Genomic DNA, 26,661 nt, shown 5'->3' with positions numbered 1-26,661 from the left:
AGCTATTCACAAATAACCAGTTTCCAAATTAATATCTCAGTATACTGACTGGGAACACTGTGATGAAGGAGGTCCTGACAGCTTGGTCATTATAGACCCTATGGTAATGTTTGAAAGACATTAACTTGGATATTAACCCTGGTGTCCTGGTTGAATTCTGAATTGGGCTTACATAGATGGCAGTGCATAACGGCTGCTTGGTGTCACCCAGAAAGGTGCTGTACCTCAGTGGTGGATGAAGTGGCTTCCCTCCTAAAAATAAAGTGCCTTGAGATTCTTTGGGAAGAATCCCGATTTAAATGCAATAAATAACTAATTATTTTTGTTTACTCAAAACATATGGGAGTTACATATGGTAAGGCTGCAATTTCCCTATCCCTCACAGGCATAACGGCTCCACAACTAGATCACAGAAACATATGATCTTGCTAATGAAAACTATAAACACAATCACAAACAGATGCACACATTCTGATGTGCCTCAAAACTGGTGCTGGAAACCACAACAAAGGAATAGTTCTATGTCTGTTATTTCTCCCATTTTAGCATTAAAATGACTGAATGAGATACAGGGTTGGTGCATTATGGAGTTAATTACATTTTTAGAAAGGATGTCGGGAATTTAGTCAATGAGAGATTCCTTCACTTTTATCTTCTTTAATTGATGCCAGTTGAGATAATTGACCACTGATGAAAAACTATTGAGGGTGGCCAGCAGGAATTCAACATAATAGTTTATTGACCTTGACCTTATTCTTTTATAATCAGGGCTGCATATTTGAAATACAGTAGGTGATCAGAGTTTAACCGATTCTTGTTTTAATCTGCAGGTAAACTTGCTAAAAAAGACACTGTTTCCAATCTCCGACACCCTGGGAGTTAGGTGAACACAATTATAGTCTCAACTAATGGCATGTTTCTTTCAATAAGTTAATAAATAAATGTCAAACAAGTTAAGATTTTGATACAGCATTAAAATATTAAATAAATGCTGTAAATATAGAGAACACTTACATGTATTTGCAATGTTATTATTTAGCAACCTCATCAAAAGCTGTAGTGTGTGTCAAGCTAACTTTCAACGTCTTCATTCTTAACAGTACTCCCATTTTTAATCAAAAATCTTTTTATTGCCATGTTCTCTAGTGTTAAAATTGCACCTTTAAATCTGGTCACTAATTATATAGGCACCAGGCCATTAGCTAGCAGGATAACCATATATCTTATATGAGTGAATCACAGTATGTCTTCACCATGCATGATAACTTGACGTTCTCAACCCTTAGAGAAGAAAGAGCTCAGAACACTTGATAAAAGACTGCATTACCACAAAGACAGACAATGACATACTTGGATATTTTCATTTCTGGACTGTCATAATAATTGAATAACTGATTTTAAAAAGCAGTCCATATTTTACAAGACAATAAAGTGAAACCATGAAAAACTTAATTTTTTCGGAAGAAGCCAAAAGGATACTCAGCAGCCTTTCAGAAGTGAATCTGGTGAGGCAAGATGGATTACTCTACACCCCTTCTTTCTATTGCAAGTTATGGTGCACTGCGTTTGAGATAACAATGATTAAAGACAACAGACCACCTTTGAATAATGGGGTGTCCATCCCCAGGGCGTGTATAGATTTCTAACATTTTCGAAATAAATTTGCTTGTAAAATCTGTGATGCTTATTTGCAGCGTTACCCTTTCTTCTGAAAGGCTGTTCTTGGTCCCCTAGTGACTAAAGCCATTTTGCCCTCCAGGCTTTCCTTTGCTACAGAAGTGTCTTTACAAAAGCTCTGTTTGAAGTGAACTAAATACAGAATCAGTAACGCCTCATGGCATCTGGGAAATTACTGATTTGCTCATAATTATAGCCATGTGATTACAAGTGTCTTATATGTCTTGTCTCAAACTTGTTGAGAGCTCCAGCTGAGAGGTGACAAGTCTACCACAGGGTGTCGACAACATAGTTAGTACAGTGTCTCTGTGTGTCTATCATGTATGGTGTATTTCTAACTGTTATAAAAACTCAAATAGTTTAACTTAGGAATCTGAGGTCTGTGAACCTACAGAAAGAAACAGCTATGAAGGAAAAAATAAAAAATATAGTTTCATTTTCTGGGACTGATTTAGTTTTGAATATGCAGCATAAATATTAACTCTGGGACAGAAAGCCAGTGTTCTCACCTATATGTTTTCTTTAAATGTCTCCAGTTGTGTTGAATTCTCAACATGTGCTGTGGATTTAGCACAGACTGATTTGCTCAGGCTCGGCTGTCCAAATTCACTCTACTGGAAGCTGAAGCAGGATTTGTAGTCCATTTTGAAGAACTGAACATAGGACACAATCTCACATTGACCTAAGCTGTAATGTTACATGGGTTTAGTTGAGATGATAAAATAAGAGTTTTGTAAGACAGAGGACATGTCTATTTTGTTCACATAAGAACATAAGAAACAGCAATAATCAGAAAAGCCAAGTGATCTTCAAAACTATAAAAACATAAATAGCTAGGAAGGTCATCTCTTGAAGAAAACCAATCAGAACCAGAACATGGCTTATTCATTTGTTTCAAATAAACTCCCCTCCCTGTTTAAAGGCCTTGTGTCATCGATCTTTTGTCATATTGCCAATGGGCTTTTTAAATGGGTGTTTGTTTCATATTTGATTCATTTTATTGTGTTTTACCTGTTTTAAAGCTGCAGATCTTAATCTTTTATGGCCTTAAGGTTTTATCCGAAACAGTAAAAGGTTTGAGAAAAGACCTTTTTGAGACTGAAAAAACATTCCTCATGAGCAGGCCAATTTAACACAATGGATTGACTTCTTAGCACACGGGATGTATTTGAAATGGGTTTGAAACTAAGTTCTCTCGTTTTGAAATGTTTTTCATGGGAGTACATTGCTATTCACAGGCAGCTAAGGAAAACAAAAATCCTTTCAGAAGATGTTAATTTAGTCCAATGCATTAAACAAATCCCTAAGATAAATATTAAAAATGGTGTTTTTAAAGAAGTTTAAAATGTCATTAAATCAGAAAGCAGTGGAATGTACTTCAACTGGCATAAAATGCACATACATGAAATATACATTTTTGGACACTCCCATTAAGTCAATTCTCAGCTGTACTCAGGGTCCAGTTACTTACATTTCAGACAGCTGATCTTGTAAATAGTACACTTAACATGAGAGGTTTTGAAGTCCAGTAACTGGTAGAGTCTAACCCTGTCCACCTCTTAAGTGCTGAGAACAGAAAGAATAGCTACAGCACAGCCCAATTCAATTAAGGGGTTCAATAAACCAGAAAAAGAACTGTAAGATTTCATTTGAAACAAGAACAAGATACAGACATACTCCATGACCAGGGTGGAAAATCCCCTGAACTAAAGTATTGTCCAGGTTTAATACTCCTGTACCTCTCTGTGCCTGGATTCAGCACTTTATTCATTTCTACTTCCTAACCCTTTTGTTCTTATTTCTCTTCACCATGTAATGTCAGGGATGGCTGACAAGTCCACGAAACAACTTCTGGCAAGGGCCCGGGTAGGGAATGCTGCCAAGAATAAGGATATGCTGTTAATTAAAACTGGTTTTGTACAGCCAATACTTAAAAGTGTTCTCCTATGAGACACATATAATTATTTTTTCATAGGAACTAGCATATCACTCCCTTATCAGTAGGGAGTTTGCAGTTTTAAAACTTGTGCAGTTTTCAGTCTCTCTCTCAGACTCTCGGTCAGTCATGGGATGGATACAGTACAATGACAATGATTGTATTTAGTGACAAGGCAGAAGAGGGGTGCCTGGGATAAGCTCCCCTTTGGCCAGATATCCACTGCAGATTGAAGTATCAGAGATGACAGCACAGCTAAGACACATGAAGACTGAAGTAAGTTTGCATGACAGTAGCCATTAGCTTTCGAATCCGAATGCTTGACTTTGAACTCAAAGTCAAGCACAGTTTGCACTCTGTCTGCTCGCAAAATAGAATGTCTTTTTAAAGCTTCAAATCACTTAAAGTGACCTGATTCTGTACAGTAAAAAAAAAATTAGTTCAGCACTTTTAGGATTATAGATTTGCAGGAGCATCTTTTGAATTTTCACGTCTTCTGATCAGGAAAGCATTTCAGCTTGAAAAAATGATCTCACCCTTTCTTAATGGAATTTTTAAAGTATTTTATTTGCTCTCAAATGCCGTTTGATGATCCTCTTCAATAAGCTTTGTGCTGTACTGTCAACATGCTTTTTGTTTTTAATTGCAATGCAGACAAACCTACTGTTGAACCAAAAAGTAAAGGAATCTAGGCAAATGGATGGAAAAAAAGATGGAAGAAGGAAGATCAAATGAACAGAGTTGTTGATGGGTTTTTTTTGCTCTTTATAAGAGCACTAATGATACAGAAGGAAGGAGCAGGGTGTAAAAAAAAGGCTGGAATTGGGTGTCCCAACCCATGCACTCTCACTTTGTGAATAATGTATTATCATTTTTTCAGAGGTGGTTAAAAGCCACACAGCTCACTCATAAAGGAGACAGCCAGCCCAGAGCTGCTTGCCTGGTAGCAGCAATTACAGCCATTTAGCATTCCAAACCCCCTGTGGGAAATAATTAAACACTGCTAGACACACACACCTTCCTTCATCCTTTTATTGACGCTTGCATCACTGTTGAAAGCTTTCATCTATCATCACAGAGCACTACAATAAGATGAAATAACCATATGATGTAGTGTCAAGCTCAGGGATGTCCGTAATAATGCCCCTTGTGTTGTCCCTTCATTGCAGTCTCTGGTATTAAAAAGGAATTTTATTCCATGAAAGCCCCGCCTCAGATACACATTTCAACACTGCTTTCCAGTGAAACACCAGATCAGCAAAGCAAGATTTCTGTTCCACAACAATTCACAGCAGCCAAACAATTTTTGGCCTTCCAGAGTATGAGCTCTTGTGCAAAAGTTGGTATCTGGTTGCTGGAAGCAAGTCCCTACGCTTCCGAGAAAATCTGAATAATGAAAGAGGTGAAATTAAAAATTCGATTTACTTTTCTGCTTCAGGAATAAGTATGGTACAAGAGTTTACAAATGATTGACCTTAATTGCATAAGACTCATATAGTAAGTGGAGAAAACCATCCACACAATAAACTTTTTCTTATTTTTTTATGGTTTCACCATAAATAAACAGAAACTGATCACAATAACAACAACAGTAAGAAGAAAAACATTTTATTTGTTGAAGACTAAAACGAGTATATACTGTTTCAGAGCAAGAAGCACAAACAATAACTGTTTGGCTATATATTGCAGCATCATAATGCATAGTTTTATGATATGTCTTACTATTACTGTATATTAGAAAATGGAATATAAAATATGTACCTAAGTTATCTACCAGGCTAAGAAATTTCATCCCACAACATGCCATTCTGGAGACCCCCATGTAGATGAAAACAGTCAGACCTATCTCATCTTGAGAGTCTTGGCTTCATGCTTAATGAGATTTATAGAGGACCAGGCCAGGTGATAATGGCAGAAGACACTCTTAGATATTTGGGCCTCCTGTCTTGTTAAAGTCTAATCTTATCTGTTAAGGTCTAATATAAATTAGGTGATTTCAATTAGGGTGAGGCCAACTGTCTTGTTAAAACCCAATCTTATCTGTTAAGGTCTAATATAAATTAGGTCATTTGAATTCGGGTGAGACTTTGTTGGAACACCACCAAGACAAAAGCACCTATTAACAATGAAATGGTGAAAAATTTGGTCTACAATTTGTCACAAGTAATGATCTATGGGACACACTCATGACCAATAGAAGGCAAATGTGATATCTGGGAATGTTCAGTTCAAGGAAACGGGGCAGGTACCACTGCACAATTTCTTATGGCCCCTGTTCTGATTTTTTAATTTTTAAAAGTTTTAAATATTTTTTTTTCTCTGCCCACCACCTTGGAATCGCTAATTATGTCTACCCATTATTCACAGCAATGGCCCACCTACCCAGAAAGAGAAAGAGGAATTGCAGGCATGCTATAATCTTTCAACGAGAGGTTCAGTACTAATTGGAGGACAGGTGCATGCTTCACTGCTGTCACCTCAAGTCTGCAGGTGCCTGGGAAAGGGGTCATTGTCTGCAAGTCTGCAAGTGCTGTGACAATTGTCCGCTGCCACATATGGAGTCATGATCACAGTCAGCTAGTAACAGGACCCACGCATTTTTCCCTGCCCCTGTGCCCCAGAAATCAAACTCAAGCTTGAAGCACATCCAGGCAGTTTTATACCCTACAAGAGACCCAGGATATAATCCACTGAAAACAAGACTAGAGCTCTGATAGTGGTCCTGCCCAGACAACTATCTTACTGTGAGGTGTGTAGGTTTATTACCAGTGAACTTAGCCTTCACCAACCCTGCCATTAGTATTTACCTCTGGTTATAAACAACTGTTATGAACTACTAATAAACAGGGACTGACAATCAGATGATCACACTACACCACACCACCCAGTTACATGTGTTGGGCTATGACTATAAGAGCTGTTTGTCTAATTCCATAAATAACAAAAAGCTGGGAATAAGGGCAGCCTGAGTTTTACTTTGATGGTAATTACAAAATTCTCTGTTTATTAAACAATGCAATATGCCGCTGGCATCAAAATATAGCTCACAATGCCTCCTTCCTCCTATCCGAGGTGATTAGTTCCATTGATTTTACCACGCTTGCAGCTGATGAATGGCATTTATTAATACATTTTGCTTTTTGTCTTCACACGTTTACATGAATTCTTTTCAAACTTTTTGAATGAATGAAACAAAAGAGTGGTTTACTGAACATAAATCCTGCTTTATTTCAAATAATCTTTGAAATATTCCAGTGAAATGGGTTTTATGCCAACACGATTTTGCTCATCAAGCCAACAGTTGGCAAGTAGGAGAATTTAAATATTATCTAGAGCTGTTCCAGTGTTGGAAGATTTTAAAAACCACAAAAGATACAAGTAGGTCAGGCAGTTTCTGGTTCAGCAATGGATTTTTGACAGTGGTCTTTTCATTTTTAAGGATATTTACTTGATTAAAAAATAGCATCATCATAATTTAAAATGGCATGCAATTACACATGCAATTTCAAAAGACTTTGGTTCAGAGTACACAGTGTACAACAAAATTAGCAAGAGACAACATAGGGAAAGCAAGACTTGGTTATTGACTGGACATCACCTGCAGCAAAATGCTTTGAAAGGTACTGTATGTTGTTAATCATCTAGTTGCATAAAACAGAACTATGGAGACTAATCAAGTCAAATACTGCAGACAGTATCTTGCGTCTATTACTGTCTCTAAGTCTGAAAGAAATTAGAAATCCACTTTTAATGAAAATTGACCTGAAATGCTATATCTTACATTTTCCCGAGTCCAAAAAACAAAAACATTATTGCATTGTTCCTAAATTAACAGTGCCTTAAGCATTCATAAAAATGTAAAATCCCTGAACAGACACTTCTCTTCCACATGTAAAAGCTAGGCATGGATAAAATTATAAATAGTTTTATCCATATCGTGATTACCTCCATTCTTTCCGGTCTTCTCTATGAATAACAATTTAGAGATGCACTTGCAATACGAAACCAGCATTTATAAGAACAGCATTTTTGAATGCCAATCAAATATTTCACCTTTTACATTATGTTGTTAGATGGAGGAAACAATCACCTTTCTGTTCTTTCATCACATATTATTACATATACGGTACAAAGTTTTGTTCACTGCCTCTTCGGAACTGAAAAGGGAAACATGGGCCTGCTGACAAGCATGCTTAATGGTGATGAGATTCCTAACAATCTCTTTACAAAGACTGCACTAATTATCAGGCCTTTACTTGTGTGAGTGGAGATAGCAGTAGATAACAGAGATAGAGCTGGCAGCAAAACACATACTTTAGACATCAATCAACAGTGGTAATGATACGGTAATTACAACACAAAGATCTTGTTACCTCTTTGAAGCATGCTGGTTTCCTCTGTTAAATAATTTGATGCAGTTGCTTAACGTTTCTGAATTTGCCTATGTTTTAAGTTGCAGTACAACACGCCCTCTGGTACTTTAACTGAATTCAGTGACTGGAATTAAAAACTTTTGACAAGCTTCACTTTTGTTCAAAGAGAAAAAGAAGGTGCCAGTAATAATACTAAATTCATTGAACTGGAATGTTTTAGAGTGACAAGCTTTTGAAAGAAAGTGAAGCCAATTTGATTCTATTGGGAATGTAAATATTTGTAAGGGTCAACAGTGCAAGTTTAGCTTGAAGGCCATTTTAGGCTCAGAAGAAGCTCCCAGAAATTAGCTGTTCATATATATTCCCTTATCTATGTAAACATATATGAGCAAGCAATGTGGAAAGCCTTGTGGCTATATACACAACAATAATGTTCTAAAACAGAAAACACTGCAAGCTGTGTGTGAGGTATGTGTAGGCATCCAATATTTCAAGACATAAGCAGAAACCTCACTCAAGTATGAGAGGTTTAATGGATGCATGGAAGGAAGAAAATGGGTGTGAGAAAAAAAACATAAATATTTTGTCCAAGATCTGCTTACAGTATTAATCAATATGGATAACACTTTACTCCAAAGTCACATGGGGTCCAATTGGATATTTTCCTGAAGCAATCTGAGCACATTATCTTTTTAGGGGAACAACAGCAATTCTCCACCCGAGATAAGAACTCACAAACTGAAATGAAAAATCCAGAGCCCTACCCCTTATTCTACACTGCTCCCTAGGTCCAGTTATAGCTAATCGACAGCTACTTCAAAGTCCTTAAGTCACCTGTTTTGTTTACTTAGGAAAGGAATGGAAAAATAAGGTCTAATGCAGAAATGCAATAAAGGAAAATGATAAACCCATTACTCTGTAAGCAAAATGTCTTGCATTGAAACAGAAGGCAGCAGGTACAAAGGAACAAGTAGAGGTTTATTCCATGCTGAAAAGAGAAGATAAGAAACACAACGTTTTGGCTGTGGAGCCTTCTTCAGGTGTTCATATCTACTTGAACTAGGCAGCAGGTATAGCAGGTAACACTGACAGAGTGCATCCTAGGTTCTAGCAGCGTGTATAGCATTATGGAAAATGGCTTATTCAAGTCTGTCCCACTAAAGGCCAATTGGATTCTGTCAATGCTGATGATACAGAGAATACCAAACAAAGACCTTGCAGCTGTGATGCCTCATTCCCCTGTCAGGTCTCTCAGGAATTCTACTAGATCTTTGTCATTTCTTCCCTCTGCTGCACTCTTAAGAAATCTTCTGATCCTGAAGCTACATAATGCCGCAGGCATCACAAGACACTGAATTAATGTAACTTTTTATCTCTTTGGGACAAATCGTACAAAATCAGCAAGATCAAATAATAAAGTCATCAGGCCTCTATGATGAAAAGCCATCAAGGCTGAAAGGTGCCGCATTGGGGTTTTCTTAAAAACAAAGAATTAAGGTATCTACAGTGGTCTACAATGCAAAGGTAGTTCTATAGAAACTAGATCAACCAGATGTTTTTTATCTACAAACCTTACACAGCCACTGGCAAAAACAATAAAGCAATACACCTACTAATCACATTAAAGTATACACAGTAAATAACTACACAATGATTGAGAGATTTGGGCTCCCCAGTGCTAACATCCTATACCTTTCTCTTTTCTTTGAGACTTTAGAACCTACCCCTTTAGCCTAAATACCAAATATTGCAAGTCAAATATTTACAGATCACAGCAAGGTCACATGCGGAAACGCAGCCCAACCATTTGTCTTTCATCAGCTGTATGTCAAGTGGGGACTAAAACCACTTCTTATTTACATTAGTCATTCTTAACCAAGGCAATGAAGCAGTTGTATGGCCAAGGGAAGGGCTGTCAAAAAGGCAAATGCGATTCCTCAACTGCACAAACATTTCTTTGGAAACGAAGACTTTTTTTTTTTTGCATGTGTGGATGAATGAAAATGACAGAAATACAGTTCTTGTACAAGCTACAGTACAAACTGCAAGCTACAGGCTCCTGTATTATAATGTCACGTCTGTTTTTTTTGTTTTTTTGTAAAATTCCCAATTATTTTTTGTCATATTCACCCGATTTAGGAGCCTCCAATTGTTTATTTTTCTCATCTTGTCTCGTGGCTATGAACCCCATGACCTCACACAGGAGAGAATGAGGAAGTGGAAGTCAAATCTGCAATTGATCAAACTGCTATGCACCGGGAGTACATTTTTTTTCCATTTCCAAAGTGTCTTCTATAAGTTTTTATGGGCATAGTAGTACAGCACTTTTAACAGATGTCCACTTCCAGATCTCTCCCAAAGTCATGGTTATTATTTTAACTCTGCATTCTGCATTTTAACTGCATTCTAGCCAGGTTTTCTCTATACTTTAAAATATCCTTATCTTTTAACAAGAACTCAAAGGGTGATGAATGAGTTGATGTTGTGGGTTTTTCTACACTAAAATCAAAGTGGAGTTAGTGTTAATCCTGTAGCAAAAAAACAAACAAACCTACAGGTCTTTAAAGGAGTAACTACTATAACGTACGGTATAACTGTTGTTATAGTTACTTGCACTAGCTAACAAAAGCTTCCAAAATAACAAGAAACTTTAAATGTGCGAAAGCAAATGGTTCTCCCAATAAAGACATTGTGCTTTAAAAAAGTGTGAGAAACCGTGATCAACACAAAGTGATTTTTGAAGAATTTCAGGGAATTGGATGCAGTCCTTAGTTTAAAAGGCAAAACCCATTTTATTCACGTACAGGAAGAGAGAAGCATAAAGATACGATTAAAAAATCACAACACAACAAAAGAACAAATGAAACAGAAATCTCCTCATTTCAGATATTTGTCGCTACAAACTTGGGTTTCAGTTCCTGGCCTTGTTTATGCTGTAACTGTAGATCTAAATGTAACTTGTCTTCTGTCCGTTATGACAATGAAGTCAATTGCACTGGAAAGCACAAGCATTACTAGTATATAAGGATTCCTTGTTCAAATATTTGTTACCTGTAGGAAGAATAAGGTGACTCATGCCTAGCCTGCATTGATCCGTTGAAAACCCGATGCTACTCCATAGCTAGCCTTTGCACAGCTACACAAAGTGCCTTTGTTCCCTTCGTTTGTCCACATCAGTACTGACAATGACTTTGGACTTTCATCTGAGCATTTGGAGGTCAGGACAAGCATGTGTCAAGATGAGGACCAAGCCTTGATCGATGGTTAAAAGGATGAGAAAAAATAATTTTTCCTATGGCAAAGACAGATTAATTGGCAATGGATTAAGATGGGATTTTTTGGAAAATTCTTCATTGAAGAATTAGCCTGCAAAGTTCAAGCACACATGTCTTATCTGGAAATGAAGAGGTGATATTTCTGAGCTTCTCGATCTTTTCATTTTCATTGATATTTAAAGAATGTACAATGGGCATTTAACAAAGCACGTTTCAAAGGTGAAGGTGCACATTCTGCCCTGCTGTGTTTTTTCATAGAAATAGAATGGAGGTCATTGAACAGAACTGTAACAATGTTTGAAAACTGCTGAACAATAAATCAGATTAGGAATTTCTACTGGATTATATGAGAGATTTAAAATAGTGTTTTTTTAGAACTGAAACAGAAACAGGCTTATCTTTCTTCTACTTCACACATCATTTTTGTACATCTACACACAAACACAAGTGTAAATATATTATGCATGAAGTACAATCTTGAGGTTTAGTTCTTATAGGATGTACTGAAGTATTTGCTTGGTATGTTCGTTTCTATTAATTATTTTCCCTTACTATAAATAGGGCAGTGTGAGACTGGGTGGCTGATACAGGCAGGGTCAAGTGCCATGGGGCATGAACCATCGAGAAAAATATATCAGACAAGCAAATGGGATTCCTTGCTCAAAACAGAGCCCTCCCCCCTAACATACACATACTGCCAAAGCAGACTCTTACCACAAATGGAATCCTGTGTACAGGATGTGCTTCAGTCACCCCTGACAGGGCAGATTTGAATCTGTGATCTTTTGAACTAACACAAATATGTGACCTGCTCTCTGGGCCTCTGCTGCTTGGAAAAATTCCTAAAAACTTGATAACCAAACTGGAAGAAATTCTGGTTTTATTTTCTTGGAAAAGAAACAAAGAATCCTATTGCATTTCACAGGAACTTATCAATGTTTATGTTTGCATTTTTCTTCCTTGTGTTCAACAAATTCCTTTTATATTTTTTTCAATGCATGAAAGCAAAACAGTCTTGTGCCAATTTATTACAGTCCTTCAATCAAGGACAAGCCGTGTATCCAAACAAAACTTTAATTAGTACAATTATTAAGTACAAAAGGCCAGTGGCATGATACCTATATGCTATAGATGTTTAAAACTGTATCTGCAGTTTTTCTTTCAAGAGCTAAGAACATGATAACATTTCTTGGTATTGTAAGGTTGAAGTCTCAATCCCTTTTCAAGATGTCTTGCTCTTTAGACTGATTTTGTGTGTGTGAAGCATGGGAGATCATTTTGCAGAAAAAAACTAAAAATAAAGTGCTCTAATTAATATATCTTAACTGCCAAATCAGCAATCAGAGCCAAGAAAAGTCAGAGCGATTTGTTTATTAAATCAGTTTTTGATGGGTTCAGAAAGCTCTACACAGGAGAACACCATATCACCTCATTAAGCTGTAGAAAAGCAAGCATCCTAAAAAGAAAGCTAAACAAAATTATTTGTATTATTCAAACCATTATCAAGGGTGTTAATTAGGGGGAGAAATGTTACTGATACTGTATGTTATTTAAAGTTCTGTATATATAGTGAAGTATAATCCTATGAGTTTTTTAACATTTTATAAAGTCAGGTGTATACTGTAAAATGAAAATATGTGATTTGCAATTACAAAATATTGCTGATTATCCATCAAAACGTTTTGTACATGGACCAAGTAAAATTAATCAAATACAAACATAACAAGTGTAAAATCATACACTATTTCTTTATCTTTATCCCACCTGAAAGTAAAACGATGCGAATAATGGACTATAAATGTTTATGTATATTGAAAGTATTTATGGCACTTACTAAATTCAAATTCAACTCTTGTGTTTTAATTTTATACATCTGTTCTTTGCTTCGTATCATTAAACGAGTTAGCATTTTTGTATAGCAACAGTAATTGCTCATAAATTCCTAATCTGTTTTAAGATTAAGAAAGTTAAGACTTCTCTTACACATGCTGTATATTATCTTAAAGAATTCAGTGTACTACAAAAAATAAGCAGTTGGTACTTTGTTTAGAGAGTATTATGCAAGAGCAACTTAATTATCCCAAAAGCAACCCTTAGGCTTCAAATGCAGATCAATGCCTCAGAGAGATTTGTTAGACACTGAAGGAGTAAAACTAGAAATGTTAAATGAGCATACAAAAATCCCAGTGAACCTTGTACTAGAAATATTCTTTACTGACAGTTCTGGCTTATTTTTGCATGTAAGTGAACCAATTACACTAAACCACACAGCGAACCAATTTTTGTCTTGTCAGTGTGTAATGCTGAACAATTCGTATAGATACAAGTAACTGGAAACAATGCAAAGTGAGTTCAGTGCAGTAGAAAATACATCCATGCAGTGATCATCAAGGAGCCTTATGCATTTGTCCTGGTTAACTACATCCTGTACATTATATGTTTGCTTTGGTTTCCAGCAAGGGTGTTAAAAGTGTGGAGACTGAAGTGTTTAACCTGTTAAATCATTACTTCATGCGTCCATAAACAGCAAAGGGAAGAACTGTCTGAAACACAACAGTTTTTTTATTCTGAACAAGGTGCAGTATGGTGTCCTGATGAATTGCCCAGAGCTCTGGAACACATTCCCTACGAGCTTGACATTCCACGCAAAGCAGCAGAGGCTTTGGCTGCCGTGCAAACACAGAGTGCGGAACTCTGGGTTCCCTGCAATCCATGTTATCAAATTGTTTCCGCTTCACCCTGGAGTCATGGAGTCTCCTCTGGAGCAGCTGCCTCCATCAGCCACGTTTATTTAAAAACGGGGGCCATTTGCCCCCTTGGCAGCAGGTCAACTCCAAACGGGCCCCTTTCCAATAGCCATTGCCCCTTGGGGTGAGGCTCATGAGTGATGAGGTCCCTCATTGAAATAGCAACCCACTTTTTCTGGGATGTTTTGTCAACTCAGTAGATGCTGGAACACCTGAATATTAGCAGCAGAAAGAATGAAATATAGAACCATGTTATGTTTGAACGGCCATCGAGATAAAGATAAAACGGTTGAAACAAAATGTCAATGATAATGAAATGGAGGTGTCTGGGAGCCAGAAACTAAAAGATCTGATGCGAGTCAATCTGTCCAGATTCATTGGTATATCTACATTTCTCCCCATATGTGTGCATTTGTACTGCAATGGACTGGCATCTCATCCAGGAAATACAGTCGCACCTTGCTCCCTATATCCGATGGGTTAGGTTAGGCTACAGCTTGCAGCAGAAGCAGTTCCTGAAAATGATTGGCTGGATTCCTCTAGGAGTGTGGACTCATTCATTTTGGGATTCAATTTATCTGTTGAATCTAGTTGGAGACAGTGACTTCAGAAATGTGTGATGGCAATGACAATCCTTTGGTATAACAGAAGTCTGAAATTACTGTGGGAATGTATAACAATTCCACTATCTTGTGGGACGGGGAGCTGATTGAAGCTGTACTGTCTTTGATACCAAACTGAAATGTATGAGAATTCACATAAACTTAAAAACAATACGACTGAGTGCTGCTGGTTTTTTAAACAGAAAAACAAGCTCATTTATGGTAAGTGAATATATAGTATTTTAATCACAAAACACATATCTTCAGCTGTATTATATTTGTTTTTATACTGTATATTATAACTATATGCTAGTATATACTGTATAATCAATACTAACAAATTACATGTTCAAAATCTTAAAATATATATAAAAGACACTCTCAAGACATATTCTAAAAATTTGTTATGTGAACCTTCTACATTAAATAAATATGAAATACCGAATAATACTTTGGAGTAACAGCAGAGGCCAAAATAATGTTATTATATTTCCAAAACTGCAAATAGAAAATGCCCCTCCTTCTTTCTTTAAAGTCTGCCGTCCTAAGTAATTAGGTCTGTGACAGACTTAAATGGAACTGAACAGTCCTCAAGAACTCAAGAACAGGTCTGTGGTCACTACAGATTAGAGAGAGTCAATAAGGAAAGTCATAAGCATCAAAACTCTAAATGACTAAGCTCCAAGCCACTCATGAAATTATTAAAATAGAAGCTGTTGGGTGCCATACTGAAGTCAGTTATTTTAAAATAAACCACAGAGGCAAGGCACGGTGTTACAGATGTTATAAAAAAAAGAGAAAGATGGCTCAGGGGTCCATAAATCTCATCAGCTGCTACTGTAAAAGCAATGTTATTTCCGGTACAGTTACACTGCCCATCACTTTTTAGCAGAACCTTAATTCCTATTGGATTGCCAGTGCTACGGTTGTAACATATCACTTGAATTAGAGATTCCTTCCAGAGCACAACTTTCCACACTATTTCAACACTAGCTCTGAAAGCAGTTTTTGCTCCAATCCTTGCAACCAATTTTTGATTTCTGAAAAAAATTAATTCTTCATGATTCCAGCCAAACATTAAGACTATAACAATGAAGGGCTTTCAATCTGAAGCACAAGACTTCACAAAGACCACACTTCTGTTGTCAATATATATTTTGATGTCAATAGTAGTTCAGGTAGTCCAACAGTAGTTCAACTGACACCCGAAGAAGGCTCCACAGCCGAAACATTGTGTTTCCTTTCTTCTCTTTTCAGTATGGAATAAACCTTTAACTTGTTCCTTTTGGTGTCATGTAAACACATTGATGTCACTGTAAATCAATTCATTAAGACGTCAACATTAAATTTCTGCTGAGACTTTCATTGTACAATATTGTAATTAATGCTGCTTTAAGCCTCAGCCTACTGTTTCAGATTGGGAGCAAAATGGTAGTGAGTACATCTCATTGTCTGTTTGGATGGGATTCAAGCACAGTAAAGGACTCTGTTACCTATAAGATTATAAAGTGACACATAACTGCACTGCAAAGATGCTACCACAATCTGTATTGTTCTGTTGTCTTTAACTGTTATCATGAAACAAAACATTCATCCTATATCCTTTGATTATTCCAGAAAGCTACATGAATGGTCTACTGTAGAATAGAAGTGGCTGACCTCAGTTCTGGAGTGCCAGGGGGTCTTCTAATTTTAGATTTATTCAAGCATCTAAAAAATGAATTGACTCACTTGTCTTTCAATACAATTTATGTCTGCTTATGATGATGATCACATGGAACCTGGTGAATACTTGTCTAAGCATTCTGGGATGGAACCAGGTTGGCATTGTATGTGATGTTGATGGAACAGTAGGTGGGTCTCTTCCCTCTTGACCAGAGTTTCTAAGCCAAGCATGGTGACTGATCTTTTGATCAAATGTTAATATCTGATCATGTTGACTACTTGGGCATTAAAGATCCCATGACACTTTTCAAAATAGAAGGGATGTTATCCCTGGTGTTCTGGTGAAATTCCTCTGTGGACTTGTAAAATCTGGTCTCCCTACACTTTCTCCTTAATTCAAATTTCCTTCTTTTCCACCAAGTTGCTACCCTTCAGTGGAGGATGAATTGATGGTGGATGTAAAGGTCTATATAACTTGAATGAATTATTAAGTACTTAAATAACCTAATGTACTGCATATTTTATTATTATTATTATTTTATTTATTTATATTTATTTATTTTGTTTGTCTTTTGTTTTATAACTATTCTGATGTCTGTTATGCTTGTCTTGGGCTGGACTGCTGTAACACATCAATTTCCCTACAGGATTAATAAAGTATTATCTATCTATCTATTTTGGTAATAAGACAAATACCACTGGGCCATCGTTAGAGAATATCACGAGCCTTGCTTAGTAAATGCTAAATCACACCTAATTCTTTTAATTCCTTTGTTCCATTAAAGAGAGCTTGTGCTCTCAGAGAGAACTGTATATTAGCAATCATCTAATTGCATCTAGATGGTATCTCATGATATCTAGTGCTGCACAGAACAAGAAAAGAAACACCATTGTTGCACTCCTGCAATTCTAACATCCATTTATTATTGTACATAATTACATCTCCTTCTCAGATGAGCACATTCTCTTTTTTCCTATTCAGCTTTCTGGAATTGGTGAAGATTAAGTGAAGACAATCAAAAATGGAACCACATTAAAGACATTAGGTGTAATTGCTTTAAGACATCATAATACTAATAACACCTTTTTACATAAATGTACTTTGCTGCCTTTCAGACTCCATTTTGAAATGCTTGCAGATCCTGATAATGAACAAGTAATAGGTTTATTCCATGCTGAAAAAAAAGAAGAAAGAGAACACAACGTTTCGGCTGTGGAGTCTTCTTCAGACACCTGAAAAAGGCTCCATGACCGAAACGTTGTGTTCTCTTTCTTCTTTTTTTTCAGCATGGAATAAACCTATTACTTGTTCCTTTGCAGCCTACGCATGCTGACGCAGCTACCCACCTGATCCTGACAATACCTGGAAGAGCAAATAGCACAATCAACAAAATAGCAAAATCAACTAACTAACATAAAATCACTAACTGTATACAGCACTTTTCCTCACAGCTAAAGAACACAAAGCACTCTCTAACAACATTCACTGCTTTTTTAACAGACAGACAATGGGCACACTTCACAAAGTGTGGGGTTGTGCTCATATTCGTTGAATGGAATTGCTAACAAAATAGAAACTTAAAATAACTATCGGTCCTCCTCCAGACTTCCTGTTTGGGTAGTAAAAAATCCCTCCTGATCCCTGGTCTTTCTGTTTCACGCTGCTGGTATAAACTTTTAGTTTAGACTTGGCATTCTTTCTGGGTCACTAAACAGAGCAACTCCCTCTCTCCCACTAACTGAGAGCTTCCAGCAGAGCCTGGCCAGGTCTGAGAGGGAGAGAGAGACATGCAGGAAAATAGTTTACTGGAGAAAACAGATTCCACTGGGTTTCCCATGCCCTCATGACGAGGGCAGACTTACACACATCACTCCACTTTCCAGTTCACAGTTGTAGCAAATCGAATTAGAATGAGTGAAAATGGCTTTCTGTCTTCACAAAACCACCAAGGAAAACCAAGCCCTAGGGAAGAATCTGTGCAATTGGAGCAGATGACTCGCATTCATTTAAATTTAATTAATCTTATTTATACTTTGCAGTTTCTCATATGTTTTACAGTTTCAATGACAGATTGACATTTCAAATGTATAAAGCAACATAGTGGTGGACAGAGTAAAATGATCAATATATTTGCTTGAGAAATACCCAGAGGAGCCACATTTCCATTGGAATAACACTTCCAATCCATTTGATCACTTGAAAAGTTCTGTCACCAGAGATAAAATTTCCAAGGAAACTTTCATGTTCGTTATAAGATAAAAAGCATGAGTGATGGAAAGGTATGAGTCACATACAAGAATTAACATGACATAACAAAAGAAAGATATTTGGAAAATTAGCAAAAAGGGAGAAAGGCATAAAAGAGAGAGTAAGCCATTCAGGCCTTCCACATAATGTCTTTTTTAAAGTAGCTAATTGATCCATGGATCTCAGCCAGCCATTTCTTGAAAGAAGCCAGGTTATCAGCCTTAACATGGCTAAAACTAAGTAGTTTGCACCTAACAACAACCTTTTGTACAAAGAATCACCTTCAGTCCTCCGTTTTATATGTACTTCCCAACAGCTTTCACTTGTACTTCTTTGTTCATGTTTCATTGTTAATTCTAAAACATGTCAATTGGGTCTGGCTTTGCCAATGCCTTTAAAGATTTTGAATACTTGAATCGGGTCCCCTTATAATCTTCATAAAAAGGAGCAGTTCTTTTAGCCTGTCAGTCTAAAACATACCATTAAGCCTGGGGATGTATCTGGTTGGTTTTCTCATGAGTTAATTCCAGAGTAGCTCTTTTTCGTATCATAATTGATACAAAAATTGTACACAGTATTTTAAATTAGGCATTACTGGTGCACTATCCAATTATAAAATTTTAATGTAATGTAAAATTTTAATGTAACATGGAACACAATTTAAACTATGTATCCTAGCATTGTTCTTTTTTAGCTTTTGTGGCTTGTGTCTATAAGATACCTGTGTAAAGACCTAAGTCTCTAAGAAGTATTCTCTTCAAGTTTGAGAGTTCAGATATTACAGTATATTCATCATTTATGTTACCTAGTTCCTGTACTTACAGTATCTATATTAAAGGTCATCTACTAGATGATTACCAAATTTTGAATTTTGTCTAAATGTTTCTGAATTTGTTCTGCATCTTGTACAGTGCTTTCTAATCTTACTTATTTGGTACAGTATCATCTATAAAATCTATTAATTTCCTAACTATACCAGAATCTAGATTATTCATAATAAATCAGGAAAAGCAGTGGTTCTAATAGAGATCTTTCCAATACCCCAATAATTATATTAACCCAATAGCATTCACCCCTTATTTGTACACTGTTTCTTGTCATTCACTAAAATTTAATCCAAACACATGCAGTTTGTTTAATGTCTTCTGCCTATAAATATAGAATTAATCATTTATGAGAAGCACTATCAAAGCCTTTTGAAACTCTCAATATACTGTATCATATCATATACTCTGTATCCATTACTGCTGTTTAAAAGATTATACTTCCCTTTCTAACAAGTGCTTGAAATGTATTTCTGGATTTGTTGGAGCAGACTAGAATAAAGTGCTCTAACAGGATAACAGAGCAACTGTTAAACCTGCATTTCATCCTCACTCAAAACATTCAATATGCACACAATGAGATAAGTCCCGGTTAAGGACAGATGCATATAAATTACATCAAAGTAAAGAACTTGTGAGTACTTTTTTAAAAAGTATTTATTAAACTTGCCTTTAATTTTAAAAATACATGTGTTCCGATTTTAATGCATGAGTCTCGCAGTCTTTTTATTTAACCTAGGATGAACTGTTTCACCTTCATCTTACTTCAGGTGTGATAACACATCATATATTGATCTAATTTTACCTCTTGATATCTTCACTTTTTTCCTCACACGTTATTAGCTCTGCTTCAACTTAGTTGTCTTTGAACACTATCTAGTCATTTACTGAAACGTTGTCTACGTCTTTGGAGTAATAGGATAAAAACTATTTTTAAAACTATGAAATAGAGTTCCTCAAGCCCTGTTCTGCTTTAATGGAGGAACAAAGATGGCTTTAGTGTAGCTTAAAGTATAAGAAAGGTAGAAGAATGCCAATTACAAACCCTACTAATTACTATAACTTCATCGTCTGCTTTTTGAAATCACATAAAAGGCTCAGGGAGTAAGATTTCTAACTGTGCTTAGGTTTTGCTTGGAAGCAGTTTAACAGGTGCAGAAAGTAATGACTCAGGTTGTGGCCTTGTAAACCAAGTGAACCATCAGACATTATACTGTAGCTTGCACTCCAGTTAAGAATAACAGAACAGTCCTTCATGCCTACCCAGAGCTAATTGTGCTTATTGTTCAAAACGCAACCTCGCGTTGCGCTCCATCATTGCTTGTCCTTTTGGAACAGGTGCTCCATGTGTATCAAACGTTAAAAGGTCACTGACAGCTGGTAAGCTGCACTCCCTGGCTTAGGGCAATCGCAGTGAGCCAACACTGTTTTCAAATCAGGGGAATAATCCAACAGGGAATATTTACTGGTGTGCCGAGGAGAGAAACAGCTCTCACTCATGAGCTGTTAAAAGCGATTGAGTGCAAAGACCATCTAGGGAATGAGTGAGAGTTCGGTTTATGTTAAGACTTTGTAGTTCCCAGGCTTCACCTCCTTGCAGCATCTGTGCTATACTTCAGAGTAGCAATAGGGAATTACAGTAACAAAAACTAGGGTAACTACTGTCAAGCAGAGGAAGCTCACCAACTTTTAACCTGTCACTAGCTGGTATATGGTACAGGGCGAGTTTATTTATATTCCAGCCACATTTTCCTTTACCTACCTAATTAAATGTCTACCTCATTTTGTCCCGATTCCATATGAGCTGCACAAAGGAACCTGACATGTTTCACCATAATTGAAATCCAGACTATGGTTTTTGTCCACCTAAAATATTGCCTATAGGGTTCACAATATCTTTTCCACATACCACATCATAGTTTTTTGGACTTCTGTCCAAAAATCAAAGCACTCAGACAATGACTCATAAGGCATTTTATTGTTTGACTAAGCTGAATGGTTTTCAGATTGATATGATGGTTGGGTGGCAATGACTTCTTCCAGTCTGCATTTTTTTGGCTTAGGTTCATCTCCTTCTCATGATTACTCATCCAGATCCCAGTGGAGTCACTGCTGTATCCTGTTGCATCTACTAACTGTAAGTCATGTGCACAGACCCACACTGATACAGTACATTACAAGATGAGGCAGCTCCCAGGAAACTGCTGTTGTTCTTCTTTTCACATATTGCCTGTGGCATGGGTTGTACGCCTACATGAACTGCTCTATATCTGTAACAGTGATGATGAAGATGAGTATGATGTAGCTACATCTTCAGCAAGAAGGCCCCTCTGCTTAGGCTCCTGTCTAGTACATCCAGCAAAGGACGTGCTGTGTCTACTTGATTAACCTCCATTACTTTTTTGCCAGGAAGGTTCAAATGAGATGCATCGTGACTTATAAGGCCGTGTTGACGGATCAAAAGCTTTGTAGAGCGAATACAATTCTTAAAATGAGGCAGAAGATGTCAACTGTTTGCCAAGCAATCATCTTTCCCCATGGAGTCTTTGGCTGCTCCCCAGGTGCAAGCCATATAAGAATGTTCAGGTTTGTTTGAGGTTAATTTGTTAGCCCCGTCTCGTTGACAAACTCGTTTATAGTTGTATTTTGTACAGCGCAATAACTGGAAATGCAACAACAGTTAATGCTGCTGTTAAGCGTGATCAGATTGCTCAGATGGGCTCCCATCACGTATCTGCTGGTAAACCACGTTCATTAGAGTGAACAATGAAAAGGGCAGCAGGACAATGGCAGGGGACATGATCATTCAGACAATTCAGATGACATCCGACGCTAAGCGTGGTGGTTTCCTGACGTCAGAAAGCTTTGCCTGCTCTCATGCTCCACTGAAACAGAGACAATCGGCAGCTCCACAGGAAAGAAGCCCGCTGGCCTGTCACGGCCAATTACTGTACTTCTCGCAGCCTCATCGCCCGTATCGTGAATGTCCGCTTTCATGGGAAAATTTAGCTCTGCCTGCCGCGGCGTTCGAGCTGTTGCAAGGATTGGTACTGTTTTTAGTTTTTACTTTACAACGCTTTCATTTTTTCAGCCGTTCAGCGATGTCTGCTGTGCCGCGTTGGTTTGGCTAATGTTGCAAGACGTGTGCAGGAATAATAAGGAAAAATTAGGGGAGCTAATGATTAATTTACTTTACAGGTTAGGCTTTTTACGCAAAAAAATGTTTTTATTTACCTTCGAAATAAAATGCAGGAAAGAAAAACATAATTTGTATGCAAACGGGAAAAGTTATTTTTAAGGTCGCGTTAGCAAAACGGAATCACGCTATTAATTTTAACAAAAAGTCGTATATGACAGTACAAATCTGCTGTTACTTTTCAACATATATTTGAGCGTTTCTATAACCTAAATAATTAAATATGTTATCCTTTTTGACTTTTGTAAGTTCGTTAACAGATAAAACAGCTTCGAGAATTTAAGACTTTTTACAGCAATTTTACTTCGCCTACATCATATAAAAGAAGTTTAGAATTACCCTTGCCCTTTAACCCAGTTTTGAGATAATGTATCACTTCATTCCACCTGTAAAATACAAAGTTGCCAGCAAAGATTACTTACACTAGCGCCCTCTTCAGGCACAGGTTGATAACACAATGTTACTGCAACTCTCTACTAAAAGCATCAACACAAATGAACTATTGCAGCTTGAATCCCACTTAACAATACGTTTGAAAAAGTACTTGCAAAGTGCATATTTTTAACAGCAATTTGTTTACTACACTCAGTTATCAAATGTTCATGTTTCTGTGTGGCTGAACATTATGCGCTTCTGGGCTAGCTGATGAAAAGGCAGAGTAACAACTTCAAGTTAGATGTTTTTGCCTTAAGCAAACAATCATTTCTAGCATTGATGCTGTTAAGTCAACGCGTTCACTTAGCTACGCTCGACCTAAGAAGCAAAATGACTCATATCAAAATGTGGTTTATGTTTAAAATATTTTCTATATGACAGCCTATTCTAAAAAAAGAGCAATTAATGTCAGTAGCATAAAGGTTATGAGGAAAATACTCTTAAAAACTAGTCGTTTAAATTATATGGGGGACCTTCTGAAAGATTAAATATATTTGTCGTTAAAATATTTATGAATGCAGACTACCACGACTTTTACTGGGAATAAGCGGCTTTTTTGTAATGGCTGACCGGACAGATGAATGCAGACAATTGCCATTTCTTAAATTAATAAACATATTAAAGTCCCAAACCTAATATTTGTAGGTTTTCCCCCATAACAGTCCACAAAGGGATATAATCATCATTACTATATTTGGGGTGGAATTCATTGGTTGTCTCTGACACCGTCGCTTGCGTTACCTTGGAATGTGCACTGCTCAGTGTATACAACATGCGTCCCTTTAAAAAAAAAAAACCTCGGTGCACCGGGGGGAAAAAAGCAGAACTTTCTGACTCACCGCCAACAAACTGCATTCCGCCCGCCACCCTGCCAATTGTCCTGGAAATAAGCTCCGTCACGCAGCATCCCATAAGCGCTGTGAGTGCCACCAACAGGAGCAGCCCGCAGCCCACTCCAGTCACCACGGTGCAAATCTTCCACTCCAGGCTGGGAATACCCTGGAAGGAGGCATACCTTCCGCACTGCTCCACCATTACTGTCATCTGCCGGGTCTCGTCCCGGACAGGGTAGGAACATCGGCGGAAAGTGCCGAACGACACAGGCTTGTCCATCTGGGAACCCAATAGCCAGTATGGCATGAAAAAGCCAACGCAAGAGGCGGCCGCGCATAAAAAGGATAGTATTGCCCATATAATCCCGGTGCAGGTCAGACTGGATGCCATATTCGTTGATTAGTTCAAAGTATAGTTAGGCTTTTGACAGGTGCTATTATATTCCCCTTTCCCTCTGTTTCCAGCAAGTCGGAACTTTTACATTTGTATCCAGAAAGCTACAATGACAGCCGTTCTCTTTTGGTGGATGTCCGATATGCCCTGAAAAAGAAGGCACTGTTGTTATTTACAACGCTTTGCTGTCATTGAGCGCAGGTAACTTTTTGTACAGACAGTATAGTAATCTTAAAGGCAACCGAGAAACCTTAGAATCGGTAATAGGAAGATATGATTACAAATAAACTGATTAGGATAAAACAGAGAATTTATTAAATTGTTTAAGATACGTATGCAATACACAGTTTGCATTTTTGGGAAATGACAAAAGTGACAAGTAGCTTCATTACGAAGTTTGGATACCCATTGACAGTTTGGTCACCTCTGATTATGTATCTTAAACGTTCTCTATTCCTTTTGCTAAATATAAATCGCGCAAAAGTACGCGTATTAAGGTAAATGGTCACTAAAATCCTAAACATGTTTTAAATGAAAATCTTAATCAGATGGAGGCACTGATATTACATACAGAACATACATCGACATGATTTTTTCTCCACAACACAAAAGAAGTTAACAGTTAAGCTCCAAAAAGCCAATAGTTTACAATAATTAACCTGATTACTGATTTTCTCATTGCTATAGAAATGTAGAAAATGTGCAATCGACTCATAAGGAGCTTAAAGCTACTGTACATGGTATTTTGATGCAATCTTGCATGTGTAGAAGAACTTGGGCTAAGTCTTCTTAAGTATTGAAGACTTAAAAGTACGAACAATTACTGAACCGTACTTACATGTTCAGTTGATAACAGCAGTGAAGTAGTCCTTTAGTTAACAGTTTCTTTCACAGTAAAACCTGCATAGTGGAAAAAAGGCAAAAAAAATCACAAAACTAGTGTGGTTTCAAAGAAATGCCAGCCGCACAGGAGCGCTTTTTTAGTACTTTCCCCTCTCCTTCCAGTACGTGATGAGTACAGCTCAGACTCGCAGTCTGCGACTAAATTGCAAATATAATTAGTCCAGGGCAGACAGCGAACGTGGAGAGAAACCCCTCCTTTCAGCGACAGCCCACCGGAGAAAACGCCGTAAAACATTCCTCGAGATGGGGACTGAGGGAGTGGGAAGGCTGGTGGAGTATGTCTGTGCCACACTCACTAGGGGACCATCAATCAGGAAGTTTCTCCGCCCAGGGGCTGGCTTCACCAGCTCTACAGAACTAATCAGCCCATAAAGCGCCCACAGCGGCTCTTAGCTGAGCTCTCCAAAATACGAGTGTACTGTAGTAGGTTCGGATGCACGATTGACCGAGATTTGCATTTTTTGCCTTGTAAAAAAAAAGTTAACTGTAATGAATTAAGTTTATTTAAGCAAATGCAAAAAAAAATACAGAAACTGTTTTCTATCCTTGAAGAAAGTTGATTTCTTAAACCAATTCCGCGAGACCGACGCATAGAAAGTGATAGCGTATATAACGACGATTTTACTAACTAGAACAACAGTTAAAATTAAAAGCAGACTAAATAAATTCTTACACTAAAAAGTAAGGCTATGAGAGTTCTTTGTTTGGGAAATCGATATTAAAATCTTTCTCTCTCACAGTTACTGCTCTAACAAAATGAACCCGCGATGGAAATTATCGTGTGATATACGACCCTGGCGTGCCAGTAAAAACACAGTAATCAACCAAAAAGATAAGTAGGTCACTAGGTTAGAGAATTTAATACATTGGTGATGACAAAATCTGTGAGAGGTGAGCTTATCATCAGCTTCTATGATGCGGCTGTAACATTATGGTTAATAAGGTTTATGTAAATTTTCTATGGCTTATGTATATTCTCAGCAGGTGCGTTTTTGCATTACGAATTTAAAAAAATATTAATCAATTCATTCTGTTTTAAGAAAAAATAATTAGATGAAATGTTGATATTGCTTACTTGTTTTGGCGTCATTTTGATTAGTTGATTTTTCATGACAGACTATGATACACTCCAGCGATTTATTGCATAATCATGAAATCGCCCCATTAGTGAATAGATGGAATAGGTAAAGCTGATGAGGGGAATTAAACTGACTTTATCATTTTTGCCAATAAGAGAATTTGTCGTGGTTGTATTTGTTATGTTTTTTGATGCTCAGCATCAGTATGAACTTGTATACACACTTGCAGGTCCATTTAGAATGAATTTATAAATGACGTTCAGCTATAGACTTACAATCTTTTCTTCTAAAGACAATCCAAATTCACTTTGAGGAAAAGGTAGAAAAACACAGGAATTGTAAAAAGTGCGTGCAACCTCATCACCATTTCTTTGTTGTAGTTCTTGATTTCCTTACATAGACCCTCACAAAAATGGCAGATGATTCAAATAATATTTATAAATAAATAAAAATAGAATATGAATTTCTGAAAGA

The 26,661-nt window shown here is 37.1% G+C and overlaps 1 protein-coding gene across 1 annotated transcript in view; it reads right to left on the bottom strand.

The window, feature by feature from the left end:
* The window catches only part of LOC148830675 (LHFPL tetraspan subfamily member 6 protein), an 86,998-nt gene extending 61,627 nt beyond the window's left edge, over window positions 1–25,371 (bottom strand). Inside the window, exons 1-2 of the mRNA XM_088920664.1 lie at window positions 25,044–25,371; window positions 23,818–24,352 (exon numbers count right to left, since the gene is read on the bottom strand). Of these exons, the coding sequence (XP_088776790.1) occupies window positions 23,818–24,202 (385 nt within the window). The 5' untranslated portion in view covers window positions 24,203–24,352; window positions 25,044–25,371. The remainder of the gene's footprint in view (window positions 1–23,817; window positions 24,353–25,043) is intronic.
* Between the last annotated feature and the right edge of the window lie 1,290 nt (window positions 25,372–26,661).

Source organism: Atractosteus spatula, chromosome 7 (assembly GCF_055471065.1).
Source record: "Atractosteus spatula isolate fAtrSpa1 chromosome 7, fAtrSpa1.hap1, whole genome shotgun sequence".
In the NCBI taxonomy this organism is placed as follows: domain Eukaryota; kingdom Metazoa; phylum Chordata; class Actinopteri; order Semionotiformes; family Lepisosteidae; genus Atractosteus; species Atractosteus spatula.
This window is presented reverse-complemented; position numbering and strand designations above follow the sequence as displayed.